Below are 24,393 nucleotides of genomic sequence, written 5' to 3'. Positions count from 1 at the left end.
CACTGGTCGACGGCCCATCTGGCGCTTACGGATTCAACCATTGCCAGCTCTCTCGATAAAGTGCCGGCCGCTCATGTCCCAATGCCCTCAACAACGACGCCGCCGCGAACGGTATCGCATCAAACCCTGCTCTCAAATTTTCAGTGAAGCCGAAGGTCTACCTTCCACCTTCAACTTCTCTCAACAGCACCTTCAATTCGCCACCAAATCTCGTACGCAGAGCATGGAATTTCGCCCTCTCTCGCTCGAATGCTGCCTTTTCCGCCTCTAACTCAGCTGTGCGGTGCTGATACTCTCGCTCGCAGTCCTCCCAGCCGTTGTTGTAGGAAGCGATGTACGTTTGAGTGTACTGATCTTGAGGTATAGCAGCAGGTTTCGGGGGCGCGGCGCTCGGTGCTTGTGGTGCTGATGCTGGGACGATAGCAATGGGACCAGGTGTGAGGGGTGTTAGCGAGGCACTTGGTAGCTGTCTAGATGGCGGAACTGCTGGAAAGGAGCCTGATGTAGAGGTAGGAGGTGGTGGATAATAGCTTAGCAGCTGCTGGGTTTGCGGGTTAGCGGAAACTATACTGGTATCAGGCACAGACGTCTTCGCAGGCTGGATTGGCTTCTCGGCTGGCGATGGAGCAGCTGCAGACGCACTCGGCTCAGGCACAGGAGTTGCGGCTGGCTGAGTCAGTTGCTGAAGTGGCGACGGTGACGCTGGTAGCGCGGCGATCTGCTTCAGCTTCTTTGACTTCGGTGTGTTGACAACTTCCGGTGCGACAGGGTCTGCTTTTCGCTTTTGAGAGCCGCGAATGGATTGCATGAAGTTCTCGTACCACGCTAATTGTGTCAGCTCTCAAACGCGCTGATGACCTGAACGCCAGTAGGGAGTCTGGAGTCCTCGACCTGGAAAGCTACTCACAAACTTCACCATCGATCAGTCCTCTGCTCTTATTCATGCCCCTCTGGAACATTGGCTTCTTCGCGGCATCGATCTCGTGAGCATCGGTAAAATGCTTGTTAAGAGTTACATAGTCCGCAAACCGCAGCTGATCAAAACAGTCAGCATTGATACGCTTTGTTCGCACGAATCTGGACCTACACCGCAGATTCGCATGCCATCCTTGCCTGGAAGGCGGCAAAAGCGCTCGCCCATGTGAAGGACGGGATAACCATTCTTGTCGAGCTCGGCAAGCGACGCATGTTGTGGAAGCTCTGTCAAGTCCTCATATTCCAGGTAGGCGCCGGAGCGCTTTTGAAGTGTCAGGCAGCCCTTCCCTTTGAATTCTTTCTTTTCGGCCATACCGCCGTTGAAGCAATGTTGATCGATAGCAGTCGGCTATTTGGTCTTGCTTGATCTGGAGCCGCGCTGATTTGTGGTTATTGCCAATGCTAAGAAATTGCATGTGCAGTAGCGGTGGAAGTGAAGAACGGGTGTGACAATGGCAGTTGCCTGCAGAAGTGAGGTTCGTGGCACCTGCATTAGGTAAACGGCCATATGACAATCTAATCCAGAGAGTGAACTTGAGCCGTAGGACGCCAGGTTGCCTCTGCAGCACACAATCCAAGGTCGAAACCAATGTCTACTGAGGCACGCAAGCACGATGATCATGCATCAGCCTGGGAGAGTCTGTTCAAGACCACCCCTTTTTCTCAATAATGCTTAAAGCTTCCATGGGCGGACATTTGGTCTTTCACAGCCCTTCGATGCGAGAATTGGGACGACGAAGGAGTGAAGGCAGGCAAAGCACGGAGATGACAATGTGGTTTGCCGACGAGCCGATGTGGAACCCGAGTTCTTGGCGTGTCTTGCGCCCTTCCCTCAAGCAAACCATTTTTGTGCCTTTAACTTCAACTTCAGCATGCCTTCATCGCGAGACAACATCCACGATTCTCAGACCTACAGTGCGTAGAGTCTATGCAGCCGCAGAACATGTTCGCCTGCGCCAAAACGAACACGGCCCAAGAAACACGATGTCTCAAGGGCTCGCAAGCAGCCTCACTCACGGCGCTGGGAGAAAGGCAGCTTGAAGTGCACCGAAAGGTGTCTTTCACTGCTGCTCGACCAGTTCGATTCGGACTGAGACCTCTGAGCAAATGCTGTCTGAGATCAAAACACGCATTGACGATGTTCAATCGTGTGTCCACACATATCGTCTTGAATTACCTGCTGATCTGCTCTCGTGGCTTCCCAATCTTCCCTCCGAGCACCGCCCATACACCGCCAATAACCTCTTACTCTTTTCACAGGTTTTCACAGTACACATTCTACCCATAATGGACAACAGCTTCAGAAGCATACATATTTCCGGCAGGCCTGGAAGATCGTATGCCATCACTTCGGAACAGATCCTTGCTGACAGGTTCGCGACCCTGGACGCGAGCATCGCAGATCTCCAAAGGAAGGTGGATGCTGATTCAGTCTTACTGACTCAACTCGACTACAGCTTCAAGAAGATTAGAACAGATATGGAAGCTGTCAAAGAACGGATCGGCAGATTAGAAATGGAGAACACAAGTGAGAACATCGAATCTTCAGGATCTTGAGCACCAGTTGACGTGCCGTCTAGCAGATTCGAAGAAAAGAAGATTGCCACGCCGATCTGTCTCTAGTGAATGTCCAATCTGCAGAGAGGCTTTTGACGACCCACACGAAACGCCGTGTGGACATGTATTCTGCAGGCAATGCATTTACCAGTGGCTCACGAGAACAAAATCCTGTCCACTCGACCGAAAGAGGATCACAGCCCTGGACCCCGTACCCGTGTCACTGCCAGTACAAAGTGATTCGCACATTCAGGCGAACGCTAGCCAGTCAACCTCTGATCGTCACTTGAGAGACGGGAAGCCTAGCGAAAACAGAGAATTAACCCAGATCCGTGACCAGTCCAATGAAGAGGCATCACTTCCGACACTCATGCTGCTTATGAGTGCGATATTCAGCAGCGGCGGCCTCAGGAATCTTGGAGTGCCTTGAGAAGAATGGCTGAATGGAGGTGCGTTCTGTTTGGAACAAGATCTTGCGTCGGCAATCTTGACAGCCCTAGATCATGTTGGACACCCTCCTCCTGTGGGAATGTAACGGATGGGAGGTGATTGGACCAAGCAATGGAGGTATGGCATTTGTGGTCTGGCGACTCAGTCGGCAACTGCACTGGTCGACGACCTGACAACAAGAAGTTCCGCATAAACTTGTTAGCACCAGCGATTCAGCAGAAACGGGTGGCCGTCAATGAATGCCTTGCTAAGGCAGTAAAGGTTCGACGAAGGAGGATGTGCAGGAATCACCTCTACTCGATCTGCCGAGGTGTTCAGCATCTTGAAATGCCGCAATGTGATGTCCAGGATTGTCCCTGCCGATGATGCTGCTATAAGAGGAGAATAATAGAGCTACCAGCGAGGCAGACACATAATCTGTCGGAGCGCGCTGCATGTTCTTCCATCGTGGATCGCTCATTCAATGATTGTCTGAGCGTGCTCGTACTAGAAGCGAGGGAGTCAGTGCAATTCGTCTTGCTATCAAACTTTCCTTGAAGTAACAAAGCATGCGACCACGCGAGCAGATTATGTTTGTATTGAGTCATGTGGAGTCACAATCTACCACTCGGGCGGCGGACGAGGAGGGTGTAGCCAAGATCCAAAATTTCCAAATGCGATTTTTTCGACGACTGTTGAAGGGTCAAATCAACGTTCTCCCGCAGCAGCGACTCGGGAGTGTCGGACCGCCGGCGATTGTGCATCAGCGTTCTTGCCTGACGAACAAGTTACACAACATGATCTTCGCTGAGCGAACATCAGCTCAAAGCGAGGCCTGTACAGTGTACACCAGGATGAGCCCAGAACTCTGGCGTGTGGCTTGGGCTTTCACCCTTGTCATGGATCTGCCAAAGCCGGAGAGCATCCCTGTAACTCACATCAACCTCAGCGAACATGATCTCACCAGGATCGTGTAGCGTCGAATTCTATACCATAGTTCTTGTCTGATCATGGCTCGATCGACACCTCCAGATCCAGCATCTTGACGGAGAAGGCATCGATGAACCACACATCGGGCAGGCACACATCTTGGATACCGGTATGTGGGAGTGGCGATCGAGGACCGCTGTGCAGTAGAATGATGCACGTTTGTTCGTCGTCTCCTGATGCTCGAAATCCGGCGGATGCTTAGCTCAGGCGTCCGATGCCCAGCCGTTCCTCCACATGATGATGCGCGTCGGGCGCTCGCTGAACGCGGGTCAGAGTTCGCGGCGGAGAGGATCGCGTTTCGGCAGCGTCCAAGTTCCAGGGTGCAGGGAGCTCTAAGTTAATGTAAAAGCACAGAGGTTGATGAAGAGGAGAGCCGATACGTGCATCAACTTCATCATGATAAGACTTTGTGACGGGTGCACCAACGCGACAGCGCGACAGGTACATTATAACCGTTCGCATGCGCAATTATTGTTAGCTGAGTTAGCTGGGTGTTGCCGCGCGTGCCCGTTGCACGGCTTCCAGTTCCATGTCGGCCAGGGTTGGACTAAAATCAAGTTCTGCCTTTGAGCGACACCTCAAGCAGAAGATGTTGCGCCGACGACTCATGCAGCGTGGAGCAGGCTCGCATTCACTAACGTTAGTAGTCTCGTCGCCATCGCGCACCATCGCATGTGCGGCGGGCTGCGCGGGTGTGACCACGGCTGCAGAGTGACTACTGTTAGCGATGTTAGACACAACATCACAAGGTTCGTGTATACGGTGATATCACGGTGTATACGACCTATATTGGCGCCGGTCTTATAAACACAAATGTAAATAACCGAATGTAGTTATAATGGCTTAGAATAGCTAGTTTGGTTGCTTTAGTACTTAGTAGCTAGCTAGTGCCCTTAGTTAACATACTAGCGCTATAGAGATTTCTTTATACCCTTGTCTATACTATATTACTAACGCGCCTGCTCGCGACTTTTCGTATTATAATAGCGTTTATAAGCAATACTATATACAAAAGTAATAGTTATAGAAAGGTAATAGAGCCTATTAGATATAGACCTAATCTACTATAGGGAAATTACAAATACCGACGAGAACTCGGCGGCAAGACTATAGCAATTGCGGACAAATAAGACCGTGCTAGAAAGCATATAATATAGGCAATTTTGTAGTAGAATATATATAGATAGACTATTAGTTTCCTCCTCTTTTATTAATCCCTTTAGCTTTAATCTACTACTAAATACTCTATCGTTTTTACTATATCCGACAACGCCTCGAGCTAGCAATCGCTGCTTGCTACCCTTAGTAGTCTACTAACAACTACTCTAACTCGTTATGTATTTAGCAAGCGGAAGCGTATAGAAGACCCTTACTAGCGTAAGGTAATAAGAGACCGCTCGAATAGCAAATTCTATACTATTGCTAAGTATAACTATTATAGTAAGTCTTAGACGTCGAATAAGCGCTCGAGAGTTATTAAATACCTATTAAAGTGTTAGTTCTTGCTAGAGTCGCTATAGAAGACTTATTAACCTTATCTATTACTAGAAGTAGTAGAAACCGAGGCGCTAGAACCTGTTCTAGCGCTTATAGGTAATAATAATGTTAAGGAAATCCCTCGTCCTACCCGTAAGAAGGTGCTACTACTAGGGTTAGGCTTTGTCGACGAGATAACTCCTAACGAGTACGATGCCCTCTACGAGTTAGTTACTAAGTAGGTGTTTGCCTCTAGTAGTCTATTAAGTACGATAGAGCATCTAGCCTTTATAAGATAGATAAAGAGGATAAGACCGGCCTTTAAACTGCTAACTCGCTATTAGCTTAGATACGTGTACCTACCTCGCCTCTATATATAGCTATATCGTAAGATAGTAGTAGAGGTTAGTAGAAGTACGCGGCTCTATATCGTATCGGATAGGTAGTCGGATCGGGCGTATCGTTTAGTCGTTAATTATCTCGTAGTTGCGCCTCGAGCGGCGTAGTTTATAAAGTCCGAGCTTACTAGCGCGATAAGGAGTAATGCCTCTTATTATACTAAAGGCCTTCTCGAGATTATCGACTAGTTTCCGGTAGGCAAGGTAGTCGGTATAGTTGCTAATAATGCATTAGTAATAAAGGCGGCTACGGAAGAGGTATATTTCGAAGATTAGAGGTTAGAAATAGTCCCTCCGGCAAGCCCCGACTAACTAATAGATAAGCGCTAATAAGACTTAGTGCGTACGGTAGCATCTGACGCTAATCCGATTAAGATATGCCTCCTATTTTACTTAGCTTCTAGTTAGGGACCTTCATTTAGTAACAACTAGCATTACAAGGCTTAGAACAATTACTAACGACGCTAAATCTATCGCAGAATACTTTAAGTATATACAGCTACCTTTTAAGATACTGCTAGATATATTAAAAGGCAAAGTACGGCATTTCTAGGTCCCTAGAGATGTCCGCTAGTAAGCCGACCTATACTGCGCTTAAAGCATACTTGTTAATAAATACTAGATTAAAGACCTCCGAGCTAACTATAAACAACGCCTCTTCTATAGATCGACTAATACGTAGTAGCAGAGTTAGCTAGAGATATGTAATATCTTCGAAGAAGGCTCGTTCTAGCGTAATCTACGAGGGTGAGTGCTAAAGCCGAGTTTTGCGTACTAACTAACTTCCCTTAGCTATTACGACTTAATAGAGCTATTCCTAAAGGTTACTATTGCCTTAGAGTTAGATAGACTAAAGCTATTACACGTATATAGCAACTAGCGCTAGCTTATAAATACTATAATCGATAAGGCTCTAAATCTCGTCTTAAACAAGGAAATAGAGATATATATAGAAAGGCGGTAGAAGGTACTATAAGTTCTTTAACTATAGAACCCTCTAGCGGACTAATAACGCTATTAGTTATTAGCCTATTATGCTAATTGCCTATCTAGCTAATGTTTCCGAGCGCTCCGACCCTAAGAAGTAGTTTATACTAATTAACAACGACGAAGTTAAATCCCTTACCCCCTTCCTTATCGAGTACTATACTAAGTAGCAACGCATGTCCGCTACCTATCTAGACTATAACGAGTTAAGAGATAAGATTAATATACGCGCTAGACAACTTCTAAACGATATCTTTATACTTAGAAGCCGACAAGGTCTATTTAGTAACCCCGTTATATAGGTAGCTAGAAAGAGCCGGATACCGTTACTATAGTAGGCTAATAACTTCTAAGACTCGTACTCTAAGCTTACTAACCTCTATATGCTAGCCTTATCTCTTTGTCTAACAACCGGCACTGCTAAGCGCAACTAGTCTGCCTTTAGCTTTATTTAAAGCCTTAAGCGTAATAGATTAAGCTACGAAGTGCTCGAGAAGTTAGTCTTTATCTACTAGAATCTATATATTAAGTATAACCTAGACGATAGTAAGCTTATAGACGACAGTTACGTAGATCTATAGGATATACTAAAGGAAGTATTTAAGCTACAAGGCGACTTCGAATATACTCGTAATAGCGGCGGTAATATAGATAATATAGACGACGATAGTAACGTTGTCGACCTTACTACTAATAGTAACAGTTAGTAGAATAGCTAGTAGAACAACTAGTAGCTAGTAGGGCTGTTTATATACTAAGATTGTTACTATTTACGCTCTATATTCTTATTTCCTTTATTGTTTTATTTTGTATAGGATACGCTATAATAACTAGATCTACCTGCTAATTAATCTGTGTCTCGTATATGTTTATAAGGTGTACACGGTGTTTATAAGCCCGGAAATTAAACGCACCGTGATTCTACATCTCTAACTACTGTGACTACTGTGCATGCAGCAGGCGCACGAGCCGCCTTTCTAAACACGGCCGGATGGAAAGCCTAATAAGCGCACAGATCGGCCTGCTAGAATAGATGCTAGTGCGTGCATGCTGCCCTTCCCGTGTTCCTCCCTGCTTCCCCAATAAACAACCCGCAGAACACTCCTCTTGCGCTGCTCTGCTGCGAGAGCAATTGGCAATTGGTCCTCTCTGGCCTTCATGCCGTTCCCTGCGCCGCGTGGGGCGACTGGTCGACGCTGCGACACCCCTCTGCAATTGATGTTCGCCCGGGAATAGAGACAACCCTAAGACAGAGAGAGGGAGAGAGAGAGAGAGAGTCAGAGAGAGAGCGCGCGTCCAAGGGGCCGATTTCGAGCCGCGCTTTTAGCTTGGCTCTAGAAGAGGCCGTCAGGGCCGTCGACTGGGCGAGCCACCGAGCAACGCCGGCTGTCCTGCTGCTGCCCTGCGGTTCTGCTGCACTCGCGGTGCTCGCCTGAACCATGGCCGCCATGGCAAACCTCTACCCTTCCAGTAGAGCGGAAACGCCTGTGAGCCCATTGCTGCAAACCGACTTCCCATTGCCTCCCTCCAGCCACTCCAGCCTGCAACTGCAACGCCTCTCGAACCGCGGCGATGCCTTCAATCTAGCACATGCTCCGCACTTCAGTTCGCCAGGCATGAACATGTCGCGAAGCCCCAGCATCTCCAGCTACTCGTCAGTAGCATGGGCCAAAGAGCCGGCAACGCCCACCAACGTGCACCCGCCGCCGGCATACATCGCCCCCTTCGGCGCGTCCCAGGTTGTCAGCGAGACGAAACGACGCCTCAGCGACGATGACGGCGATGGGGATAATCGGGGCTCGGCTCGATCGAATCGAGACGAAATGCAGTTCTCACCTGCAGCTTTGGCCCTCGTCAATGCCTTTCTGGACCAGCTGCTATACTCGATGCTGGCAACTGCCAAATCGACCACATTGACGGCATTGCGACCCGCTGTGATTGAAGTGCTCAAATCCAGATTGGCGAGCGATGCCATCAGTAGCGCAGAGGAGGAATTGGCGGAGCTGCTGGCTGGGGGTGAGGAGGAAGAAGAGGAGATGAATCAGAGACAATCTGTGGCCGAGCGACAGCGGCTCTGGGACACAGAGCTCGTCTGGAAGCGCACAAGGCTGCGCGTCATGGTCTACATCCGCTTAGGCGAGATGGAGGACGATGACGAGGAGCGTCATGTGCGCGAAGACGAGCTGTTTCATGGCGGCGATCGGAGGTTTTCACACTCTACAGGACTTGTGTCTTGGGCTGCAGCCATCTTCCTGACCTCAGTGCTGGAATACGTAGCGGAGCAGGTGCTGCAAGTGGCCGGTCAAGCAGCTGCTAGCCGCGCACGCCGTCAAAGCCGGAGTCTGCGTGTAACAATGTCAGCTTCCGGCATGGTAACACCCGTGGATGGCGTAACCGTGGAAGACTACGACATGGAAAAGGTTGCACTGAACTCCACGCTCGGGCGTCTTTGGCGCACGTGGCGCAAGTCGTTGCGGAACCACTTACTTGGCAGCAACAACAGTAATGGTTTACCGCCAACTCCTACGCACCTCACCAGCAACAACTTCTCTCGCCGCCTCAGCAGGGATCATTTTGGTGGAGCAGTAATGAGCCCCACACGCAGCAGCTTCGGCAATGGCCCTGAATCTGTCTCCGCTGTGGATGACTCTCGGCCTGCATCTACCAGTGTGGACGACCGGGATGGGCTCGAGGACGGAGTCGAAGAACTTCCAGAAGCACAGTACCCCGAGCATGTTCTCGCTGCAAATATCCCTCTCCCCATGGAGCGCGACGAAAGGCGGGATGTCGATGAAATCGAGGTTCCTGGTTTGGCCAGGGATCCCGACGAAGCCGAGGGAGATGGGAGCACGACACCCGTGGAGCCATTGCACCTGCGACGGAAGAGCTTGACCGGCTCAGCGCCTTGGAGCTTGATCGCCAACATACTGCAAATCAATGCTGAGTCCGATGCGTCTGTTTTAGCGATGTCAGAAACGACGCCGCCCGAGAAGACCGCGCTCATGAGGCGGCAGCGTTCGCAGTCGGTCCCAGTGCGGTTTTCACCTGTGTCGTTTCCAGCGAGAGATGCCCCAGAGCCGGTCCCTGCAGATGTTGAGACTGTAGGTGCAGCCGCCGCTGAAACAGACGCCGGTCCCAAGAAGCTGCCCGAAGCAACAGAGATGGCATCCCAGCATGACGAAGCGGCTGCCGGGCAACCCGCACAAAGCCAGGACAACGACCAAACCGAGCTGCCCGCCAGCGATGGTCACCCATTTGATTTCTCAGGCCTGCTGGGTACTGCCGCAGCCAGCTTGACGACTGCCACAGCGGCTGCGACAGCGGTGATGTACGGTGTAAGTCCACAAGCTTCAGCCGGCTACAAGAGATTTGGAGGCGCCGCCGCCGGCTCAGCTGCTGCCGCAGCGGCCGCCGTGGCATTGGTATATGGCGACAGCTTGCGAGCGATGCCTTGCGAAAAGATCGCCGAGGATGCAGTCGAAGGCGCTGCCGTCGAAAAATCAGGCACGGAGCCTGTGGACACGCCGATTGAGAAGCATCCAGAGAGAACATTGGTCGACAAGAAGAGCATGGTTGATTTAATTAAGAGCGGGCAGCTTGAACCTCCTCCAGAAGCTGAAGATGACCATATTGAAGAGCGAGACAACCAGAAGCAGCTTGTGGACACAAAGCGGTTGAGCATACCTCCTGCGAACAAGCGTACTTCGTGGGACGCCGAAAGGACCAGGTCTGCTGAAAAAGTGCCGCCCATCGAGCCCGAGTTCTCTCGCGACTCAACGACTCCGAGGGCGGCCAGATCTCCCAAAACCAGCCAGGAAAGCTTCGCACTCGACGACGGGAGTGAGCTGCCACAACCTATCGTGAGACCAAGGCATTTGTCGCGTGACATCGAGTCAGAGCATGCCGCGGATGGCTCTGGCGACATTGGAGTTGCAAGAACATCAGATACTGCTGTTTCGACAGGCGAGTTGCCGCAGGAGGAATGCTACCATGCAAGGGACAGTCTCGCGAACCCAGCACCGAAGCGATGGTCCAATATCATTCTCGCACCTACGGAAGAACAACCTGCACTTACCAGACAGGACAATCCGCCGTCGCCCCTCGAGACAGAACCGCAACTTACAACCCCAGCCAGTTTCCTGGCGAAACGCTCTCTGACGCCGAAAGCTTTACCATTGGAGAAGGTCAAGAATCAGGCTGTCACGGGTGAGCGGAGCAGGTCGCCGGTGCAGCCATCCCCAGCACGCAGTGGACCTCCAGCTGGACTCACAGTCTCAACTTCGCAAGCTCCTGCGCCTGAGAAGACTCCTTCGCCATGGCGTCAGTCATTCTCTGCAGCTGTAAAGGAGAGCACATCATGGACAGCACACTCCAGGAAATCGGCATCAGTATCAGAACCCGCTTCAGCTGTGCCCGTTCAGGAGCATCCTGTAGTCTTCAAGATGGGAAGCAATAAGCGAGACAGCAGACATAAGGAGGACTCCGACAAGAACCCGCTCACCAGCGCTAGTATCAAAGGCCCAGAGGATTTTGAGATGTTTGTGCAAGGTGGTGATACAGTCAAATACACCCTTACACCGGAAAGCGTGAGAGGTGGTCCCGTAAGTCTCCTTGTGTGACACGTTGCAAGAACCTTACTGATTGAGAGATCAGTCGCCTACTGAAGCCGTCCCGCGTACGCAAGCAACGAGCTCGCGTAGCACAGACAAAACGCCTTCCTCCCCGAAGAAGCAAATTGCGGTCCCTGCTGTTCCAGTTGAGGACACACGCACTGGGAGAAGTCAGGTATCCAAGCAAGCCACCGCGGCTTCAGATGACGACGAAAGCCGAAGTACGAAGAGGGAGCACCGACGATCTATCTCCCGGCCTCCAGTTCGCAACACTAGTGTGCACCGGAAGAGCGGGCTCATGGCCCGCGAACCACAAGTTCTTACTGAATCTACAAGGGATTTCGCTGACTTCATCAGATCTACTGGACCCAGCAAAGAACCAGAAATCCGGCCTCTGGTCAGCAATCGCTCATCGATATCCTTACATTCTCTTGGAAGGGAGCCCAGCATTCATACACCTCGGTCTCATTCGCCTGCAGCATCTACTCGCAGCATGACCAGAACAGTAACTCAAGCTGCAGATGCGCCACCTGTACCTCCCATGCCAGCCTCAGCTTCTACCATTAACACCCAGAAAGTCAACATGCAGCCGAGGAATGCGCAGATAAATAATGCTGATGGCACTTCCGAGCTGATCGACTTCATTCGGACAGGACCAAACGGCGGCACGGCATCTGCTGCTGGTGAGCAGCGACAACACCGTATCTCCAGGACCGTGGCTCCATTCCGAACAACCATGGACTCGGACCAGCTTCAAGAATGGGGCGATAGGATCGCCGTCCAGCCTGATTTGAAGCTGAATACCAACATTCCTGTCAGCAGTATCGCACCGAGTGTGAGAAGTGCTTCCTCGGCCAAGTCATCAAATCGCGCATCAGCCAATTCCAGATCCGCGCTGCTTCAGAACAGTAACACGAGTACAACGACTGACAACACTCACCCTGCTTACGCAGACCATCCACCTCGATTGACTTCAGCCACTCCGAAGACGGTACTTTCATTAGGAGAAGCTGTGCCCAAACAGCGATTCAGAAACAAGGACCCTTACTCTATCGACTTGTCCGACGACGAAGATGATGATCTTCTCACTGCGTTGCCCAAGAACAGACGTCAAGAAGAGTCTCTTATTGACTTCCTTCGAAACTCGGAGCCACCCGAGACCAATAACCCGCGTGCTACTGCAAACGGCATCAAATCGCAGAGCGCGAGTGCAGCCGTTCCTCCTCCTCGCGGCAGTTCTCAGATAGCCACAGGAGGCTTGAAGACTTTCGGAGCAGATGCAGTGTCCATGGGTCGTCGTGGCTCAGCTGCAGCTCGGGATGGCCCACAGGTACCTCCGAAGACCAATGCACAACGTAACGGCACTACTGCCATCGCCGTTGGCCCAATCACAAAGTCGCGGGCAAAGCTTGAGGCTCGCAATGACGGCCCCAGGAGTGTCAATTTCGGAGGCACAACCGAACTGGCTGACTTCCTGCGAAGCTCCGGACCATCCGAGCCTCCTACCAAACAAGTCGACCGCGTTGAGCCTCTTCGCGGAGCTGGTATGCAAACGAAATCTTCGGCCAACATGAACAGACACAACAGCAAGGCGAGCATTAGCGCTAGTACAAGTAGCAAGAGAAGTTTGAGCGGCTTCTTCAGTAGCGTATTCGGGTCGAGAAGAAAGCAGCAATCTGCTGGATATCTGGATATGTAATGGATAAAGGAAAGGAGAGGGATTCACTACTGAGCCATTTGCGAGGCTCATCCAGACCAGACAATCTTGGATTTTGATCTATTCGAGGACACGGAGTTTTTTGTTTGTTTGTTTGCTGCAGCGCGGCGTTCGCTCATTGCATCACGGACGGCATGTACAGCTTCTATACCCAGGGAGGATGTTCAGCATACACATCTCGTCTTATGCTGCTCGTTTGTGTGTTTTCGAGATACCGTACATTCGCGTTAAAAGCGCAGTCGAGACAATTTCCTTGGAAGGAAAGAATGTGTGTGTGTTTGTGTGTGTGTGTGTGTGTGAGAGAGAGAGAGAGAGAGAGAAATGGACTAATGCCTAGATGTGGCTATCTGTACAGTTTGTTGTACAGTGAACAATTTTATGAGGCTGGTTGTGCTCATCAACTGCCTCCGAACCTCTTTCCTCTCTCACAATGTTATTGCTGCGCCTGTCTTCCGCATCCCCATCTACGCCGTAGGTCTACGCTCGCATGCTGAACCAGGTGACGTGGAACGAAGGGCAATGCCGTGCTATACAATCGCCATCTCCCTCTTGTTCATGAGCGGCAGATGATCGAAGGACCAGGTGAAGCCAATCGGAAATACCTGCCTGGCTGCATCATCTTGGCATATCATCGACACGGGTATTCTTTCCCACTCAAGCGATCTCGTGATGAGTAGTGCACCAGCCAACCAACCGGGACTACTCGGCCCGTATACCTCGAGCTGACTTTTCCAGATCAAGTTTGAATTCCGCCACGTCGGTGACACGGCGCGGCTTGCTGAGGGAGACTCTTTGAGTGGTTCACCCCAGAGGGAGGCAATGTCTGGGCAGTCATGGAGAACCCATCACTATAGAGCGCTACTATGACTGCAAAGGTTGGTCAAGTAACATCGTAGGCCGACAAGTTCGGACTTATCGACTCGTTTCGAGATCTCGTTCGGCAGTGGGAACGATCGGGCTCGCAACTTTGGGGAAGCGCTTCAACGGACAGGCTTGGCTTGTCGTATCAAGTGGCTTGGAAGAGGTCGAAAGTATGGCCGACGTTGGGTTGAGATCTACTTCTGGGGAACAGGTGGACTGCAAGCGTGACAGATCTCGATGGAGAAGGCCAGACATAGGCAAAGGCCTGAGATCAAGAACCGTTTTGGCCTTATGCCAAGCGAAGTGCTGAGTATGCGGCAGGGGAGGGGAAAAGGTAGATGACAGGCGCCTTCCCAGCCTCCACGGGCTCAAGAGTGGTCTGCGGAAAATGAGCGCATTCTCATATCTTTGACTGGACCGTATCCAAGTGCAGTGGAAGGAGCTTTTTCTAACCCATCGAGCGGCGGCTCATTGCAGACGGAGAGCCGATCGCAAAAAAAACTTCCAGATTTCACCGTTTCACTACCAGATCGCTTCGAATAACCCATTTCTCGCCTTCGGTGACCTCGCGACCTTCATGCAGAAGACAGTCTTTGCCATGTCTATGCAAGAGTGCCATGCCGACTTCTAGCTCGGCGACGACCGGCGGCGGCGCAGCCTCGCGCTTACTCGACGCTTCAGGATAGAACACTGTCTCGCCGCCTTGGCATCCAGTTGCTGGCGAGGTCAAATAGAGAAGAAGCGTCCAGGTCGTCTTCGCTGCGACACGGTTCGGAGATTCGGCCGAAGGGAAATCGATGTTGTTGCTGTCATCATCTGTAGAAAGCTTACTGTATCAGCCCAATCATAGCTTCTATCACAACAAGCTCATTTGCGTTCGCGTCTACTCACAGTGCTGATCGAAAAATTGCCCTTTGCTGTAGCGATAGATGCGTATATTGGGATTCAGACCCAAGACGTCGCCGCCCCAGAGCTCCGAGCGCGCATTTTCATCGAGCTCCACGCCGTCGATGACGGGCTGAGTGACGAGATCTTTCAAGGCAGTGCATGACCATAGCTGCTCGGCGAAGCGCGCATCGTTGACCTGGTACCTGTCGTTCACCCTTACAGCCTCGCCTTTTTTCGGCTTGCCGGGGGTGGTCACTAGCGGCAGCGTCTTGAGGAAGGTCACGTAGGATTTGCAAAGTTTACTCGTCCAAAGCTGGGAGATTGTCAAAATCTGGTCTTTCAACAGAATCTCGATTGCGAGCTCCGAGGACGGCAGAGTTTGGATAGGTGGCCAGTATGGGGCGTGGTTGTGCTGTGATGTAGCAAGTTGCATTGTGGTGGCCTTGTCCGGCCTCGGTTCGATGGTATTTGCTGACCTCTTGGTCGATTTTGATTTGGCGACCATCTTGTGGTAAGCGGATATGCGTAGGCTGAGTGGCACAATCGCCAGCTGTGTATCCACTCCGTTGAGCTTTATTTCATGGTACGCCCAGCTCGTCAGGCTGAAGGCTCTGGTTCGGCTGAGGCAAGAGGCAAGGTCTTGGCCGCTACAGCATGCGCCCAACAAGACTTGCACAGCTTGACGCGGGTATACATCAAGCAGCCAAGACTGCGCACCGTCGTGACACTTCCTGGTCAAGATGCAATGATGGCAGGCAACTCCTTTGCTCAGACGGGAAATGGACGTTCGTCGATGACTCTGATGGACTCGTGGAATACAGTACAGAGAGGCGCACAGGCGTTCGCGAATTATGCAAGTGAGTAAAGCATCTACATACCCGAAGCACAACGTGAAGTCCACGTTCAGAGGCCAGACGTGGCACGGCATGTGAGGGAAGTTGTGGTACTGAAAGCGGCTCTTGCGGGACCACTTCTACTCGCCTGTTCGATACGGAGTCTGGCCCAGAACTGCGTGTGGAAGGCAACAGGATGTCAGTCGAAGCAGCGACGTACCATTGCCGGAAGACTGACTTCACTGGACTCGACATGCCATACTATGCGAAAGACGATACGAAGCGTGCAAGAAGAGATTGAGTTCTGGAACCACGACTTTGTTGTCCGATACCCTTGGCTGAGGCCCGTGCCTTCGGAGCTAACGCCGCTTGATGCCGGCGATGCAGATCGTCCTTCCCTTCACCGCGCTGCTCTAACTTCTTGAGCAGGAACATCTCGACAAAGTGCAGGCCCGACCTCACTCCTTCCCACCTTACGAGCCCACGATCAGGCAGCAGCAGCAGCAGCAGCAGCAGGACATCGCGCACACCACCCTCGTCCACCTGTCGCACAATTCCCTACTGCTGCAGGCCCATCGTCCGCACTGCACCCGCACCCTGGCCTGCACCATCCACGCGAAGCTGCAAAGACTCCTGCTGGCCCGATCGGAGGACGCAATGCACTGTCATCTTGGCCCACACCACGAAAGATGGAAAGTGCTGGATCTGTTGCGCCTGCCGCCCCGGCACAATCCGCGAGCGAGTCGCACATCCTGACGGGAACGGAGCCGGAAGATGTGAAAGAGCACGCTGCAGAGACAAGCAATCCCCATTTGAGCCACACACCCGTGCCTGCACCCGCACCCGCACCCTTTACTCCCGCAGCAAACAGCAGACGGAGCTCTGGCCAGTGGCCTGGCATCGATACACCTGTCCAACCCATCGACCATGGAGTAGAGAGCAGCATCCGCAACACCGCTGCCCTTGGCCTCGACGATATGCCTAAGCCCGGAATGCATCCCGCACACGTGAATGGCAATGTGCCTGACGCCCAAATCCCACTCGCCCTTCACACGAACGCTGACGACGTCGCTGCTTTCACTTCTGCCGCTGAGGCCGCCTCATCCCATGAAGAACCTGATACCACCATGTCTGCTGCTGCCGAGGAGCCCACGCCAGAGGTCCACAATGCTTTCGCAATGCTTCAGTTCCCTGACAGCTATTGTTATGTCCACACGCCTTACCTTATGCTTGGTCGAGACTTGAAGTTCGAGGCATATGTCAAGGCACAGCGCAAACAGGAGCGCCGTGCGGCAAAGCGAGAGGCCAAAAGGAAAAAGGCCCAGCGGCATGCTGCGGAATTCCTGGCGAGTTACGAGCGAGAACCGAGTATGCCCTCCGTCTACGACGATCAGCTTGCCTCGGACGACGAGCCCGCTGATGATGGTGGACTTACGGGACATCCAATGCCCAGCTTGCTGAGCAACTACAGTCAGCAGGGCGGAGTAGTCTCATTTGTCGGCGAGGACGATCAAGATATGATCATGGCCCAGTATCAATATCGAAAGAAGAAGCTCAATTCGTCATCCAACCATTCGATTGCACCGCAAAGTCTCCACGACTTAGCTGAAGGCGATGCCCTCTACACGGAAGGCTACACTGGCCGAGAGTATCCCGACGCAGATCCCTCGGAATGGGCACAGCTGTCTGTGCATCCTCAGAACCCCGATGCCATTGGCTCCATCTCCAAAGAGCACCTCTTGCTGAAATACAATTCTGAGCTCGGCAGATGGGTCGCTGACGTCCATGGTCAGAATGGCATCTGGATCGAGGAGAAACATTACCAGAAAGGTGCGCGAGACATTATTCTCAATCATGGCGCTGAAATCTTCATTGGTGAAATCGGCTTCTTCTTCTGCCTGCCGTCCAACGTGGTCGCGCAACTTCAACAGCAGGAAATGGGACAGTTTGATGATGACGACGATGAGGTCATGGAGAGCGTGGAAGTTGATAGCGATGTCGAGACAAGCCCCGCTGCTCGACGGATATCCGATACTGTCGAATCCGTCCCGAGTGACGAGGAAGACGATGTTGCCCTTGCTGGCGCTCACAGAAGAAGAAGGCGAAAAAGAGCAAGGAGCCGAAGAAACCTCTTGGCAAAATCAAGCTTAGTCTCGGTAAAAAGGCTCGACCGCCTGCAGAGGAAGCCGCAGGTAGTGGCTCGGGCAAGGGCAAGGGCAAGGGCAAGGGCAAGGGCAAAGACAAGGGCAAAGGTAAAGACAAGTCTTCGGGCAAAACCACTACGAAGGCGAAGGCACAAGATGATGCGAAACCTGAGGATGCGAAAGCTGGAGAGCAGAGTCAACCTGCAGGCGAACCGCAAGCGAGGACGGAAGCTTCACAAGACCCAGCCGCACCCACCGTGGGTTCAGCAGATACGTCTGGTGAGCAAGCAACGAAGCCGCCGAAGCCAGAGCCTAAACTTGATCCCACTTCTGCCTTCGCGAATGCGGCACCCGGTCAACTTCCAGAGAAGCGGAAAGGTCCGGGCCGGCCACCAAAGAATGGTCTGCTCTCGAAGCGTGACGATGCTGCTGTCAAGCGCAAGTTGAAGGAATATGACCGCATGGGACAACAGCCTCCCGATCTTCAAACAGTGCTTGAGATGGTTCGTAATGAGCAGCGAGCCAAAGATGCTGCTGCGAAGGCGCAGGCCAAAGGTGAGCCGCTGCCCGATGCGCCAGTACCGAACATTGAAGCCTCAGGAGCGCCTCATCCGACGGTGCCAGTACCAACCCAGCCTGTTGGGGTCGCGCAGGCGCCAATACAGGGTAGTGTAAGCCCCAATGAAGTGCCGGCTCAGCGTCCAATGCCGCCAACGCTGCCTCGTCGGGCTCGCTCACCATCTCCAATCAAACCTGAACATGAATTCACGGAAGAGCAACTGAAGAAGCCCACGATGACCTACATCTACATTATTGATGAAATACTCATGAACATTGAGGGAGGACAAGCCGATCTGCAGACTATTTACGACAAGATACAGAAGCGGTGGCCTTTTTTCAAGTACAAGGTCAATTCTGTTGGTTGGCAGAGCAGTGTTCGACATAACCTGCTGCAATCCGACCGCTTCGTGGAAGCCGGAAAAAGTGGCAAGGGCAAGTACTGGACGATAGACCACAACTATCCCCTCAGCGACAAAAAGCGAAAACCAACGCCGCCTCCGCGACCGCAGATGCCCTACCAGTATGGACAATATGGCCAACAGCCTACGAATGGGCAAATGGCGTACAATCCAAATGGACAGCCTGGTTCAGGTAATTACGCAAGCCCATACACTGCGAATGGTTCGTATCCACCGCCACAGCAAGGTCCAATGCGCCAGAATTCAAACGGCCACTATCAACAGCAAGGACCTCATGCTAGTGGCCCTCCACGACCGCAATCCCAGCAGGCAGCACAGTACGATAGTCTCGTTAATGATCTTGTGCGGTTCAAGTTGCAGTATCTGAGCCAGTTCATTGCTGAGCAGAAGGAAGTTATGACCAAGGCTTTTGGCGAGCAATTAGCGGAGGTTGAGAACTTTCTCAAAGCAGGCGGTACAGCGGCCTCTGCAGCTGAGGCCAAATTTGATGGCAATTCAGAGCCATGCAAGACTCTTCTGACCATTTTCGAAGCACATAAGAAGGAGTGGGCGTCGCCGACTGTTCAGACCCCGCAGCCTGCAGATTCTTCAACGCCAGCGCCTGCACCGGCCGCCGCGCCAGGGACTCAGACTCCGGCGCCAGTTCAACCAGCGAACAACAACATCGCATCGCCACAGGCAGTGCCGCAAATGCCAGTAGCACAGAACGGCCAACCAAGTGTGAGACAGGACGGTCCGCAGAATGTGGCAGCAAACGGCCCCAGTGCCGCACCTGCTCCGCTACATCCACAAGCACCTCCGCAGCCGCCGTCTCAATATCCTCCTCACCCGCCTTATATGCAGGCCTCGGCCAGCGTGGCGCCTAATCAGAAGAGCATCACTGCAAGCGCTACGACTCAGAGCTCAGCTGCAGGCCCGCCGCCGCCACAATACACACACGGCCTTCCGACACCGCAGAATTCTGAAGCTTCATCTGCTTTGCCGGCGACGACCAATCCACCCCCAGCGTCAACGGCTTCAAATGCCATGCCAGAGAGCAACACGGACGAGACGACAAAGAGCCACGCTGCTACCGACAGCAGGGTGGAAGGGTTGCCAATCTCGCAGCCGATCGCAGAGCAGGAGAAGCAGCTTTCAAAGACCGCTTGTCAAGATACATGGCCGCCCCTGACCGAAACACGGCCGTCTTCTGCAGGAGTGAAGCGCCCTCGGGAAGATGAGGCCGAGGATATGGAAACGAAGCGTGTAAAGTCGGGAACAGAAACCGCTGGAGAGCAAAAATCACCTGAGTAGTACGACGGTCACCTCGGCTCTTTGATGGCAGGCTTTGCACAGAAGATGCAGCCTTCTCAAGTTCCTGTTGATCTTGGTGCTATGATGAACTCATTTGCTCGACGAATTCATCGCCGAAGCAGAGATTACAACACACTTGCCGGAACGTCGCCAGCAACAGCAATCGTTCTGGATGAAGATGTGCAGAGGCGTGGAAGGTCGACAACTAAAGGCGCACGGAGGCCGTATTGAGAGGGCACACAGGATTTGTGTCGCGGCAAGGACGCTGTAAAACCAAAAGGACACCTAGAGCTCGAAGCGAGCAGTGTTTACTGTGTGGTGAGATGGCACCGCATCGCATGAAACGAAATGGTATACACAAAAGGGACGAAGAAAAGTGAGAGAGATCCATCGCCGGACGATTTGAACCGTCAGCGTTCACTACTAAAGTAATGTTTGTTTGTTTTTTGATATGGGATTAGCAAGCGAGGAGTTGGTGGTTTGTCTGCACAGCATAACTCGACGGTCTTCGAGGACCAGGACTCGCTCGGCTTGCATTGGTGGGAAATGGGTTGAGAGGGGTGTTTAGCTGTCCATCATAGCATGACTACGAAATCACGACTTTGAACGTAAAATTAATGCGTTTGGCACATATCACCAGAATCTTGCTCAAGATGCTTCGATCTCAACGACAACATGATGAAACTCGATCCTAGAAGCTCTGTCGGAAGATTTTTCTGCCTTGTGGCGATGGTCATCGGGACCATAATCGAGCACCTTTGAACTGAAGGCGATTGTCTTGCTCCCTGGCATGAAGTTTTGGTACTTGGACTGTGCAGACGCTTTGCTTTCTTCATGGAGAGGAATCATACTGGGTAGAATAGACGCGATCCTTGTCTTGCGCTTCAGTATGGTAGTGGTACGATATCCACGCAATGTAAGAAGATTAAGTCGCTGATTTTGGGTTGGGGGGGGGGATTCATTGAGCATGATCTGGGTATCTCTCCATCTATCTATACAGATTCACTTAGCCAGGAATGCTTGAAAGGCCTTATTGTCGATCGCCACATTGCCCACAGCCCTGAGCTTCTTCCTCCCCTCTTTCTGCTTTTCCAACAGCTTTCTTCTTCTGGACACATCGGCCGCATGTAGCTTTTGCAGGACATCTTTCCTGAATGGCTTCAAAGTTTCTCTCGCCACGACTTTCTTTCCAGCGACGGCCTGAATGACGACCTCGAACATCTGTCGATCAACATGCTCTTTGAACTTTGTGACCCATGCTTTCCCGATGCGTTCTGCCTCGCTGTAGTGCACTATGCGAGCAACGGCGTCAACGGGGACTTTGTTGACGTGCAATTGCAGCTTGAGGATATTGGCTTTTCGGTAGCCAGCGTCTTCATAGTCAAGAGATGCATAGCCTTTGGTCGTCGATTTGAGTTTGCCGAAGAAATCATCGACAAGCCGCTCGAGAGGAAGGAGGTATTTGAGAATGACTTGCGTTGCAGTGAAGAACGACAGGTTTTGCTGGACCCCACGATTGCCTTCGCAAAGCTCGATCACTTTGCCGAGATACTCCTCTGGCAAGGTAATGGTGGCCTCAACGTAAGGCTCCTCGAGCGATGCTACATTCTGGTACACTTCTGGGCCTTCTGGGAAATGGTTGGGATTCGAGATCACCTCTTCGCGACCGTCTCTGCGAACGACCTTGAAAGGCACGGAGGGCGGCGTGATGATGATATTGGCGCCGTGCTCTTGGCGCAGACGATCTTCGAAGACCGAGCAGTGAAGTGTGCCCAGAAAGCCGAGACGCCAGCCTGCGCCGAGTGCTTCTGAACTCTCTTTTGTGACCGTCACAGATCGGTCGTTGAGCGTGACTTGGTTGATGCTGTCCTCCAGGTGAGCGTAATCGCTCTGATCCGTTGGAAAAGCTGCGACGAAGACCATTGGCTTTGGCTCTTCGAATCCGGGTAGAGGCTCGACCAATTTTCTGCTCGCAACTGTAGTATATGTATCTCCGATCTTTGCTTCCTTCTGTCTCTTCATGCCTGGATTCATGTAGATGTATCCAACTTGACCCGCGCGAAGCACTTTCTGAGGAGTCTCGAGTGGATACATGATACCAACCTCGCCGACAATGTATTCCAGTTCCGTCGCGAAGGAACAAAGTCGATCACCTGCTTTGACCTTGCCCTCAAAGATGCGCACCAGCAGAATGACACCACGATAGTTGTCATACCAGCTATCCACAAGCAGAAGCTTCAATGGCCCATTTTCATCTCCAACCGGCGCAGGAATGTCGCGCACAATTGTTGGAAGCAGCTTTTCGACATTGAGACCAGTCTTTGCAGACACCATAACAGCGTTGGAGGCATCGAGCTCAAAAGTGTCCTTGAGCTGAGTAATCGTTCTTTCAGTATCGGCGGAAGGCAGATCTACCTTATTCAGGACGGGGATTAGTGACAGGTCTTGTGCGAATGCCAAATAGAAGTTGGACACCGTCTGTGCCTGTACTCCTTGTGAAGCATCAACGAGAAGTAGAGCACCTCCACAACTGGCATAACTTCTGCTCACTTCGGCTCTGAAGTCCACGTGTCCAGGCGTATCAACAAGATGCAGCAGGTAGTCTTCTCCATTGTGGTTGTACAGCATCGAACACGTCTGCGCCTTGACGGTAATGCCTCTTTCTCTCTCCACATCGAGCTTGTCCAAGATCTGCTTGTTCCCTCCCGGTTGGATGGTGCCCGTCAACTCCAGCAGGCGGTCACTGAGCGTGCTCTTGCCATGATCAACATGTGCGACAATGCAGAAATTGCGGAAACGTTCGATGGGTATCTTTGAGATGCGCTCCTCGATGGCAGAGGGCGTCGGAGCGGCGAAGAGGCGAGCAGTAGTGCTCAGTCGTTGTCGCTGAAAGCCATTGAAGGCATCAGCAGCGATGATGCTTGACTGCCACCAGGAGCGGCAGAAGCCATTGGTACTCCTAGTCGCCAGGAAACATCGTCGCATGGGTGTGAGTGCTGTTCATTACTCTTCTGAACATCTGCTGCTGCGATGCATCTCTAAAAGTCTTGGCGCTATACCTCGTTACTACGCCAACCATCTATATAAACATCGCTACATCTCATTCGACCGCCGACGAGCACTGCAACACCACACACCACAAACCACCCAAGATGTCTTCCTCGCGCAGCAAAGACCCATCAGCCACCAAAAAATCGTCCTCCAAGTCCTCCAAAGAAATCGACACCCACAAACTCGCCCTCCGCGGCTCCTCCAAACTCGTAACCGAATTCTTCGAATACAGCATCAACACAATCCTCTTCCAACGCGGCGTCTACCCACCCGAAGACTTCGCACCGGTGAAAAAATATGGATTGAACATGATGGTGACCTTGGACGATGAAGTCAAAGCGTACATCAAGAAAATCATGTCGCAACTCAGCAAATGGATGCAAAAAAGCAAGATTTCGAAACTCGTCGTTGTGGTCACTTCCAAAGACACGGGGGAACATGTTGAGAGGTGGCAGTTTGGTGTGGATGTGATGGGAGACAGCAATAATAGCAACAAGAAGAAGGCGAGGAAAGGGGAGGGAAGTGGCGATAAGGAGAATTCGGAGCCCAAGACGGAAGAGAAGGAGAAGGGTGAGACGGAGATTCAGGCGGAGATTCAGGCGCTTTTCAGACAGATTACGGCGAGTGTGAGTTTTCTGCCGATGTTGGATGGGAATTGTACGTTTAATGTTTTGGTGTATGCGGATGCGGATAGTGAGGTGCCGCTGGAGTGGGGGGATAGTGATGCGAAGGAGGTGAAGAATGCTGAGAAGGTGATGTTGAGGAGTTTTTCGACGAATTCGCATCGCGTTGATACGGTGGTTAGTTATAGGTGAGTGTTTCGATACGAGAGAGAGAGAGCATGGGCGATGTGAGACGGTGCTGACTTATGACTTTAGGCTGGCGGATTGATGACAGGGTGCTTTTGCTTCATAGGCGAAGTTGAGAGATGACCTTTGTAGTTTGTACATGGCTGCTGGATTTTGGGCATTTTGTGGTATTGGGTCTCGCACAGCATCAGGATGAGCAAGGGCCCGGAGAAGTCAGGCGTTCTGGAATAGTAGAGAAGCGGCTGAGGCTGGTTCACCACGGCGTGTTTCATACCAAGGATACCCTATATCTGAAAGCGGAGCGCTGGCCTTCTGTGATCCACTTTTGGCGACATACGAGAATCGATTCAGTCTCAACGTCAAATATTCTATTCATGCAGAACTTTCCAGCTCCT

The 24,393-nt window shown here is 51.9% G+C and overlaps 6 protein-coding genes across 6 annotated transcripts; 3 read left to right on the top strand and 3 right to left on the bottom strand.

Annotated features, from left to right (window-relative positions):
• Positions 1–157: 157 nt before the first annotated feature.
• Positions 158–1,288, bottom strand: MYCFIDRAFT_80483 (uncharacterized protein; the record flags this gene model as incomplete). Its single annotated transcript, XM_007927800.1, has 4 exons — positions 158–498; positions 643–825; positions 908–1,034; positions 1,088–1,288. 4 exons carry the CDS (start codon positions 1,286–1,288, stop codon positions 158–160), a joined length of 852 nt encoding a protein of 283 aa, XP_007925991.1.
• Positions 1,289–8,251: 6,963 nt separating this feature from the next.
• On the top strand, positions 8,252–13,508 carry MYCFIDRAFT_215124 (uncharacterized protein; the record flags this gene model as incomplete). The annotated part of the gene is made up of 2 exons (XM_007928093.1): positions 8,252–11,413; positions 11,466–13,508. 2 exons carry the CDS (start codon positions 8,252–8,254, stop codon positions 13,119–13,121), a joined length of 4,818 nt encoding a protein of 1,605 aa, XP_007926284.1. The 3' UTR covers positions 13,122–13,508.
• Positions 13,509–14,511: 1,003 nt separating this feature from the next.
• MYCFIDRAFT_90177 (uncharacterized protein) lies at positions 14,512–15,393 on the bottom strand (the record flags this gene model as incomplete). Its single annotated transcript, XM_007928092.1, has 2 exons — positions 14,512–14,816; positions 14,892–15,393. 2 exons carry the CDS (start codon positions 15,391–15,393, stop codon positions 14,512–14,514), a joined length of 807 nt encoding a protein of 268 aa, XP_007926283.1.
• A 3,245-nt stretch (positions 15,394–18,638) lies between these two features.
• On the top strand, positions 18,639–18,878 carry MYCFIDRAFT_19639 (uncharacterized protein; the record flags this gene model as incomplete). The annotated part of the gene is made up of 1 exon (XM_007927518.1): positions 18,639–18,878. A coding segment is annotated over one exon (240 nt), but the record flags the coding sequence as incomplete, so codon positions are not given.
• Positions 18,879–21,140: 2,262 nt separating this feature from the next.
• Positions 21,141–23,123, bottom strand: MYCFIDRAFT_36293 (uncharacterized protein; the record flags this gene model as incomplete). Its single annotated transcript, XM_007927555.1, has 1 exon — positions 21,141–23,123. The coding sequence occupies one exon, from the start codon at positions 23,121–23,123 to the stop codon at positions 21,141–21,143; it is 1,983 nt and encodes a 660-aa protein (XP_007925746.1).
• Positions 23,124–23,290: 167 nt separating this feature from the next.
• Positions 23,291–24,359, top strand: MYCFIDRAFT_203438 (uncharacterized protein; the record flags this gene model as incomplete). The annotated part of the gene is made up of 2 exons (XM_007928091.1): positions 23,291–24,000; positions 24,068–24,359. The coding sequence occupies 2 exons, from the start codon at positions 23,291–23,293 to the stop codon at positions 24,078–24,080; spliced, it is 723 nt and encodes a 240-aa protein (XP_007926282.1). The 3' UTR covers positions 24,081–24,359.
• Positions 24,360–24,393: the final 34 nt, after the last annotated feature.

The sequence above is a fragment of the Pseudocercospora fijiensis genome (assembly GCF_000340215.1).
Source record: "Pseudocercospora fijiensis CIRAD86 unplaced genomic scaffold MYCFIscaffold_4, whole genome shotgun sequence".
NCBI classification, from domain to species: domain Eukaryota; kingdom Fungi; phylum Ascomycota; class Dothideomycetes; order Mycosphaerellales; family Mycosphaerellaceae; genus Pseudocercospora; species Pseudocercospora fijiensis.
The sequence above is the reverse complement of the archived record's forward strand: the minus strand, read 5'-3'. Positions and strand labels throughout refer to the sequence as shown.